General features: G+C 43.8%; 1 protein-coding gene across 3 annotated transcripts; it reads left to right on the plus strand.

Moving 5' to 3' along the window:
* Window positions 1–1,994: 1,994 nt before the first annotated feature.
* Window positions 1,995–8,610, plus strand: LOC112075413 (somatostatin-like receptor F_48D10.1). Of its 3 annotated transcripts, none has more exons than XM_024142417.2 (4): window positions 1,995–2,915; window positions 3,443–3,829; window positions 6,612–6,637; window positions 7,870–8,610. In XM_024142417.2, exons 1-4 carry the CDS (start codon window positions 2,454–2,456, stop codon window positions 7,877–7,879), a joined length of 885 nt encoding a protein of 294 aa, XP_023998185.1. In that variant the 5' UTR covers window positions 1,995–2,453; the 3' UTR covers window positions 7,880–8,610. The 3 variants fall into 3 exon arrangements, with proteins under 3 accessions (XP_023998185.1, XP_023998183.1, XP_023998184.1); XM_024142415.2 differs by having other exon boundaries at window positions 1,996–2,915; window positions 6,555–6,637; window positions 7,423–8,610; XM_024142416.2 differs by having other exon boundaries at window positions 1,997–2,915; window positions 6,555–6,637.
* The last annotated feature ends 615 nt before the right edge of the window (window positions 8,611–9,225 follow it).

Here is a 9,225-nt window from a genome sequence, read left to right on the forward strand (position 1 = left end):
TGCCCCTGTTTTTGCTATGACAAGACGTAGAGTCAGGCGGTGGGTGTAGCTGTGCATGTGAAGTCAGGCGGTGGTGTTAGCTGTGCATGAAGTCAGCCGTGTGTAGCTGTAGCATGAAGTCAGGCGGGGGTGACTTGTTGCATGAAGTCAGGCGTGGTGTAGCTGGTGCAGGAAGTTCAGACGCGGTGGGTTGTAGCTGCGTGCAGAAGTCAGGCGTGGTGATAGCGTGGTGGCAGGAAGTTCTAGCGTCGGCTTAGCTGGTGCAGGAAGTCAGGCGGTGGGTGTAGCTGTGTGGCATTGAAGTCAGGCGGTGGGTTGTAGCTGGTGCATGAAAGTTCAGGCGGTGGGTGTAGCTGGCTGCAGGAAGTCAGGCGTGGGTGTAGCTGGTGCATGAAGGTCAGGCGGGTGGTGTAGCTGGGTGCATGTTGAAGTCAGGCGGTGGTGTAGCTGGTGCATGAAGTCAGGCGCAGGAGAGCAGGATGATGTGAACAACGCACTTTACTTGCAAAAAAATAGACACAAAGTAACAAAACCAATGTGCGAACAACAGATGGTTGCCATACCAACACGGGTGAACACAGCACTGGAACAAACCAGCGGAAACGTACCGATCTCTCTCTTTTAATGTTGTTTTTCTAACTTCTCAACCGGTAAAGCATGATTACATCAAGTAAAAGGGAGGTTTCCCAGACAGATTAAGAGTCTCATCCTGAACTGAAAACCAATGTCACTGGAGATTCTTCTAATCCCCGAGCTGACGAGGTAAACATCTGTCCTTCTGCAGTTAACCCACTGTTCCTAGACCGTCATTGAAAATAATAATTAGTTCTTAACTGACTTGTCAGGCGGTGGGTGTAGCTGGTGCATGAAGTCAGGAGCAGGAGAGCAGAAATGAGTGAACAACGCACTTTACTCAAGAAAATAGCACAAAGTAACAATACCAATGTGCGAACAATAATGGTTGACATACAACACGGGTGAACACAGCACCCGGAACAAACCAGCCGGAAACGTACCGACCTAACAATAAACAAACACACACAAAGACATGGGGGAAACAGGGGCTTAAATACATGACCAGTAATTGGGAAATGAAAACCAGGTGTGTGGGAAACAAAGACAAAACCAATGGAAAATGAAAAGTGGATCGGTGATGGCTAGAAGACCGGTGACGTCGACCGCTGAGCGCCGCCCGAACAAGTAGTGGGACCGACTTCGGCGGAAGTCGTGACAGCCTAGTTAAATAAAGATAAAAAAAAAAAAAATGTAAAGTGCTTTTGAGTCCAGAACTATAGGCTTAACAGCTCCAGTTAGGGGATTCAACCCGATCGCGTTTAAAGGGAATGTTCTCGCGTTTGGATAGACCACATTCACGGTAAACGCTGCAAATGTCAACTTCATCGGGAAATGACCTTTAAATGTAAATTGCGCTATAACACAGATGTTTCCGCTGTCCAGATGAAATCTAGCCCTTAGCCTATCTAGATCTGAGTTGATTTATGAGAGGGGACTGAGATGGGGACACACACAGGGGTGGGCAACTCCAGTCCTCGAGGGCCTGATTGGTGTCACAGTTTTGCCCCAGCACCAGCGAACACACCTGACCCCAATAATCACCTAATCATGATCTTCATGATAGTGTGTGTGTGTGTGTGTGTGTGTGTGAGGAGTGCGTCAGGTTCAAGTACGGGTGACTGCATATATGTGTGTGTCTTTGTGCGTGTGTAACTTCTTGGAATCGCCAGTGTGTGTCTCCACCCACCATGTATTCTCAGTGGGCACTTGGATGTCTGGGATGTCTGAATGCCAAGCTCTGCAGTACACACGCACTCTAGTGATGCGCGGGTTGACTCATAACCCACAGTCCCCGCGGGTTGACTCATAACCCACAGTCCCCACGGGTTGACTCATAACCCACAGTCCGCGCGGGTTGTATAAAAGGGAAGACAGTGCATCAAAAATATCCATGAATGTATTACTATGGTGCAGTTCATATCAGTGGGCTGCGTCGATGTTTAAACATTCATTATCTGGCATTAGTGCAGAAGTCTAAGCTTTAGGGCCTAACCGTATGCGCACCAAATACACACACATTTATATTTATTTCTAACAGTTTTATTTAATCTCTATTTAACTAGGCAAGTCAGTTAAGAACAAATTGTTATTTACAGTGACGGCCAACCTCCAAATGCTGTTGGGAACTTGGGCAGGAGAAGATAACAGGAACTGCATGACCTCAGACGTTCCGTTCATCACATGTAGTCGGGCGGTTGTGGATGGCTTATTAGCAATTGCGATTGAACAAACAGCTGACGCACGCATCACTAACGCACGCACGCACGCACGCACACACACGCACAGAATCGTACATTTTTACTGGAGTTTTACAGTAGACGTAGTTGCATTCCTTTTATCACAGAGACTCACACACACACACACACACACCTCTTTTAATGTTCTGTCTCTTCTGCTGCAGGTCTGAAGGTCTCCTCCTTTTCCCTCCCCTCTCCTCTCCTCCCCTACACACCCTACATCCACAATGGAGCCTCTGGACACCTCTGGACACCAGGACAGGCTGGACACCGCTCTCTGGTGACCCCAACACCTCAACTCCCAACCTGGGGTATCACTTCTCCTACCCTGATTCTGGTCCTGCAACCCCGTCCTTCCCCTCCCCATCCTTCTTCCCCAGTTCCTCCTCCAATAGGTCCAGTGTCCCGTTCCAGGGCAGCAGTACCCTGATGACTGCGGTCATCTCCCTGAGCGTGTTCGTGGTCGGCCTGATCGGTAACACCCTGGCCATCTACGTGGTGCTGCGCTACGCCAAGATGAAGACCGTCACCAACATCTACATCCTGAACCTGGCGGTCGCAGACCAACTGTACATCCTGGGACTTCCCTTCCTCACCACCCAGGTAGTCTAGAGGTTAGAGATGAACTGTACATCCTGGGACTTCCCTTCCTCACCACCCAGGTAGCCTAGAGGTCAGAGGTTACAGGTTAAAGATGAACTGTACATCCTGGGGCTTCCCTTCCTCACCACCCAGGTAGCCTAGAGGTCAGAGGTTACAGGTTAGAGATGAACTGTACATCCTGGGGCTTCCCTTCCTCACCACCCAGGTAGCCTAGATGTTAGAGGTCCGAGGCTAGAGGTTAGAGGAGTGGGCCAGCGACCAGAGGGTTGTTGGTTTGAATCCTAGCTCCGACAAGGCAACACCTGGTCAGGAGGAAGGGTAACTGAACGGTTTCTGGCATCAGTGTCCAAGATGCCATCTCATCTCTTGCCGTTGTGCCCTTAAGCAAGGCACTTAAGCTCTAAACGCCCCTCTGCGCCAACCTCTGTATCTGTGTGTCTTTCTGAGGGGTTTGAATAAAGCAGAAGACAAGTTACAATAAAGTAATCCCTTCCTCCTCCTCTTCCTCCTCCTCCTCCTCCTTCCAGAACGTTCTCTCCTACTGGCTGTTCGGCTCCTTCCTGTGTCGCGTGCTGATGACCGCTGACTCCATGAGCCAGTTCACCTCCATCTTCTGTCTGACCGTGATGTCTATCGACCGCTACCTGGCCGTGGTCCACCCCATACGGTCTACAAAATGGCGGCGACCGCGAGTGGCGAAGGTGGTGAGCGCCGTGGTGTGGGCGTTGTCGTTGGTGGTCGTCCTGCCCGTGGTCGTGTTCTCCGGCGTTCAGGACACGTTCAACTCGTGTAACATTAGCTGGCCGGAGCCGCAGGACGTGTGGTCGACCGTGTTTATACTGTACACGGCTACGCTGGGGTTCTTCGGGCCCCTCCTGGTCATCTGTCTCTGCTACCTGCTCATCGTGGTCAAGGTGGGGGGGTCATAGGTCAAAATCATTCTGCTTTTCTTCTGTGTTTCTGTGTTAGCTACAGTACCATCATTTTGGTTGCTCGTTGTGGTCAAGACTGCATTATTAGAAATGTTTGGTTCGGCTGTTTGAACTCTCTGACAGTGGATGTTTCTGTCGTTCTTTCATTTGGTCATTAAACACTTCTCTGTGTTGTTGTTTTGTGCAACTAGATCTCACAGTCTCACCTCAGAATTAGACGTTCATCCATGTTTCTCAAACGTCAAATTAAGAAATTGTTCCAAATGTCAAATTTTTAAGTGTTTAAGGTTACATTTAGGCATTAACTCTGAATGGTTAAGGTTAGGCATTAACTCAGAATGGTTAAGGTAAGGTATTAACTCTGAATGGTTAAGGTTAGTCATTACTCTGAATGGTTAAGGTTAGGCATTAACGAATGGTTAAGTAAGGTATACTCTGAATGGTTAAAGGTAAGGTATTAACGTCTGAATGGTTAAGGTTAGACATTAACTCTGAATGGTTAAGGTTAGGTATTAACTCTGAATGGTTAAGGTAAGGTATTAATCTGAATGGTTAAGGTTAGGTATTAACTCTGAATGGTTAAGGTTAGTATTAACTCTGAATGGTTAAGGTAAGGTATTAACTCTGAATGGTTAAGGTTAGGTATTAACTCTGAATGGTTAAGGTAAGGTATTAACTCTGAATGGTTTAAGGTTAGGTATTAACTCTGAATGGTTAAGGTTAGGCATTAACTCTGAATGGTTAAGTTAGGTATTAACTCTGAATGGTTAAGGTTAGGCATTAACTCTGAATGGTTTAAGGTTAGGCATTAACTCTGAATGGTTAAGGTAAGGTATTAACTCTGAATGGTTAAGGTTAGGTATTAACTCTGAATGGTTAAGGTTAGGTATTAACTCTGAATGGTTAAGGTAAGGTATTAACTCTGAATGGTTAAGGTTAGGTATTACTCTGATGGTTAAGGTTACGGTATTAACTCTGAATGGTTAAGGTAAGGCATTAACTCTGAATGGTTAAGGTTAGGCATTAACTCTGAATGGTTAAGGTTAGGCATTAACTCTGAATGGTTAAGGTAAGGTATTAACTCTGAATGGTTAAGGTTAGGTATTAACTCTGAATGGTTAAGGTAGGTATTAACTCTGAATGGTTAAGGTTAGGTATTAACTCTGAATGGTTAAGGTTAGGTATTAACTCTGAATGGTTAAGGTAAGGTATTAACTCTGAATGGTTAAGGTTAGGTATTAACTCTGAATGGTTAAGGTTAGGTATTAACTCTGAATGGTTTAAGGTAAGGTATTAACTCTGAATGGTTAAGGTAAGGTATTAACTCTGAATGGTTAAGGTAAGGTATTAACTCTGAATGGTTAAGGTAAGGTATTAACCTGAATGGTTAAGGTAAGGTATTAACTCTGAATGGTTAAGGTTAGGTATTAACTCTGAATGGTTAAGGTTAGGTATTAACTCTGAATGGTTAAGGTTAGGTATTAACTCTGAATGGTTAAGGTAAGGTATTAACTCTGAATGGTTAAGGTAAGGTATTAACTCTGAATGGTTAAGGTAGGTATTAACTCTGAATGGTTAAGGTAAGGTATTAACTCTGAATGGTTAAGGTAAGGTATTAACACTGAATGGTTAAGGTAAGGTATTAACTCTGAATGGTTAAGGTTAGGTATTAACTCTGAATGGTTAAGGTTAGGTATTAACTCTGAATGGTTAGGTTAGGTATAACTCTGAATGGTTAAGGTAGGTATTAACTCTGAATGGTTAAGGTTAGGTATAAACTCTGAATGGTTAAGGTTAGGTATTAACTCTGAATGGTTAAGGTTAGGTATTAACTCTGAATGGTTAAGGTTAGGTATTAACTCTGAATGGTTAAGGTAAGGTATTAACTCTGAATGGTTAAGGTTAGTATTAACTCTGAATGGTTAAGGTTAGGCATTAACTCTGAATGGTTAAGGTTAGGATTAACTCTGAATGGTTAAGGTAAGTATTAACTCTGAATGGTTAAGGTTAGGTATTAACTCTGAATGGTTAAGGTTAGGTATTAACTCTGAATGGTTAAGGTAAGGTATTAACTCTGAATGGTTAAGGTTAGGCATTAACTCTGAATGGTTAAGGTAAGGTATTAACTCTGAATGGTTAAGGTAAGGTATTAACTCTGAATGGTTAAGGTTAGGTATTAACTCTGAATGGTTATGGTTAGGTATTAACTCTGAATGGTTAAGGTAGGTATTAACTCTGAATGGTTAAGGTTAGGTATTAACTCTGAATGGTTAAGGTTAGGTATTAACTCTGAATGGTTAAGGTTAGGTATTAACTCTGAATGGTTAAGGTTAGGTATTAACTCTGAATGGTTAAGGTAAGGTATTAACTCTGAATGGTTAAGGTAAGGTATTAACTCTGAATGGTTAAGGTAAGGTATTAAACTCTGAATGGGTTAAGGTAGGTTTAACACTGAATGGTTAAGGTAAGGTATTAACACTGAATGGTTAAGGTAAGGTATTAACTCTGAATGGTTAGGGTTAGATGGGATGGGTAATGAGAGAGAGAAGGATTTGGGAGAGAGAGGTGGGAGAGAAAGAGAGAGAGGTGGGGGAGAGAGAGAGAGAGAGAGAGGTGGGATAGAGAGAGAGAGGAGAATAGAGAGGTGAGAGAGAAGGAGAAAAGTGTGAGACAGACATTGACCATTAGTTTTGTCTCTACTCCGCAGTCATCCTGTCCTATGTTAACTCCTGTGCCAACCCTCTGCTCTATGGCTTCCTTTCAGACAACTTCCGACAGAGCTTCAGAAAGGTGATTATTATTTATTCAACCTTTATTTAAACAGGATGTTTACTGTCAGGGCCCAGATGACAGAATATGTGCAGAAGATCTAGGTGCTGCTGTAGGCCTTCTCTCTCTCTGTCTGGAGTAGCAGCTCTGATCTTTAGCTCCACACAGTCCACAGTACCTCGTCTCCTCCAGGACTCCAAAAAAGGGGTTGTCGCTCTGCTCGTTGCTGGGAAAGGGAGCTAGGGGGTTTCAGAGTGGTTCTTTGCAGGATATAATAATTGTAAATGAGAACTTGTTCTCAACTTGCCTACCTGGTTAAATAAAGATGAATGATGATGTTAAATGTTTTAAATTTAAATATAAAATCACTTCCTGAATTGGGTGTCTTAAATTCGAATTAACCCTGGTAAAGATTGACAACCAGATTATAATATCTTCTGGGAAATGGCTAGTAGTGATGGTCACTCGTGGTAATTTATTTAGCACATTCTGACAAGGACAGTGTTCAACCTATCAGCACTATCCAGTCACTATCATGGTTTACCACACACTGCTTGTGTGTGTGTGTGTGTGTGTGTGCTTGCAGCATTCTCTGTAAGCATTTCCCGAAGCATATGCCACCTACAGTACAGCGGATGACTCGCTCAACTATAACTATCTCGCTCTCTCCACCCTACTGCCTCTGATCTGGCGAACTCATAAACACAAGTACTGTGTAGTAGTAGTAGTTTGTTGTTGTGTATGAATAGTGGCATAGTGGCATGAGAAATATTATATGATAACATGGAAAACACTGTCACATTCAGATTGCAACGTCGTCATGTGACCCGCTCAAAACACTGCCGGAAGACACGTGTCGGCGGCATCCAATCCAATCCTGCGTTTATACGTTTTTGAAAAATGCAGAAGGAACCTCTTTTATTGAAGTCGCATGCTGCCAGTCGCAGCGTTTTTTGACGATTTGGATCATCATAATCCTGGTAAGATAATGATGTCTTGGTTAGTTTTGGTTTCTGTAGTGGACGATAGTAATAATATTACAATTTGGTTGGAAAAGGGGAACGGCGATACATAGTCAGTTTCACAAGTGCATTCAAATCGCTCCTTATTCAACGTCCACGGCGCCTGGGAAGGGCAGACTGGCAGATTTGTTGTTGGCACTTGTAATGAGCTGTATGCACTTTAAGATTGAGACTAAGTTAGTACTTCTGTTTTCATTATTCTGATCTCTGCATGTTTTGCATGTTCAACAGGCAACATTAGGACAGAGGGACAAATTACCCAGATTGCCCAGGACTAAATAGACAACAACAACGTGAGATACTGAAGARAAGCCTACTARCTTTTTTAACCTTKAAGTTCACAACGTTATTTGAAATGTTCCGGSGTTTTGGAAGAACAGGACGAGGACTGTCACTGTTGCTGAAGGTAAAACCTAAGGGGGCTGGAGTAAAGCCCTTACTGCTTAGCGGCAGCATCCATCTAGGTATGGTGCAGGCCATTGAAATCCTATACCCTGGAGGTATGGATTCTGAGGCTAGGAAACATCACAAGGYGGAAGTCTTGAGGAAACATCCTGAGACTCTGATAGTGGATTACAGAAAAGCCCTGTGGAACAGAATCAAAACCAACTATGTTTTCTACACGGCGCACCCCGCAGCCTGGTGTAGTGCACTGCACCAAGCCTACCCCAACACTAAAGAGAGAGACATCAACAATGCCATACAGGTCAAAGCATATGTGTATGACAGTCACTTTAAGGATGTTATTACAGTGAATCTTTATCACACCGGTACCGTTGTGGTCCAAGGCTCTCAGACCCAGCTCAACAACTTTCAACAGGACTTTCAGGAACTGAAGGAAAAAGCTGAGCTGAATAAAAGTATTGTCACATACCAAGGAGCTTGTTAGAATTGCAAATTAATTGTGTTACAGTTGTGGCAATTTGTACTTAATTGTATGCACTCATACATGCAATAAAATATGTATTTAAAAAGAAAGAGAGAGTGTGTGTGTCTGTGTTTGTGTGTGCACGTGTGTGTGTGTATAATACCGCCCTACCAAGCAAAATAACATGACCCCCATTTTCTCCAAAACACAATACAATAGAGGCAGGATCCTTGTCCACATGATTAAGCATGTATTTAATGTAGCAAAAATGACATTAACTAATGTTCAACCAAATGAGCAGTTACTGACTTTTAGCTCGGTTGGGCAGAATACAGCTACTCACTGGTCCTGTAGGGTGTCTGAGTTGGGGTGGTACTGAGTGTCAGCCTTGATGCAAAGTGATCAAATGTGATGAATAAAAAAGGAGAATACGTTTGGGCTTCTATGCCTAAACATCAGTGCTGTTTATCACCTGTTAGCACTTTTCACTGGCACTTTTTGCATCTCGGCCTCCTTGGGGTTTTTTTGCATGCTTTGTGGGTGAGTAGCTACGTATTACAGACATGAGGTGGCGCCATAGGACACGTAGGCAAACAATTTGCACTGGAAAACGAAAACGAGCGTTTCTTATTGGACAACCTCAGGTAGTCCATTTTCCTGTGTTTGGTACCTAATGAATAGGCTGCAACCCGGCTCAGCTGCTGCAAAGATGCCTGACA

Source organism: Salvelinus sp. IW2-2015, unplaced genomic scaffold (genome assembly GCF_002910315.2).
Source record: "Salvelinus sp. IW2-2015 unplaced genomic scaffold, ASM291031v2 Un_scaffold3144, whole genome shotgun sequence".
Lineage (NCBI taxonomy): Eukaryota > Metazoa > Chordata > Actinopteri > Salmoniformes > Salmonidae > Salvelinus > Salvelinus sp. IW2-2015.

Bases quoted from the DNA above. Each gene is read 5' to 3' on its own strand.
- LOC112075413 (XM_024142415.2), top strand. From the start codon at position 2,454: ATGTTCTGTCTCTTCTGCTGCAGGTCTGAAGGTCTCCTCCTTTTCCCT. The intron at 2,916-3,442 runs GTAGTCTAGAGG...TCCTCCTTCCAG, and splicing joins TTCCCTTCCTCACCACCCAG to AACGTTCTCTCCTACTGGCT. The intron at 3,830-6,554 runs GTGGGGGGGTCA...TCTACTCCGCAG, and splicing joins ACCTGCTCATCGTGGTCAAG to TCATCCTGTCCTATGTTAAC.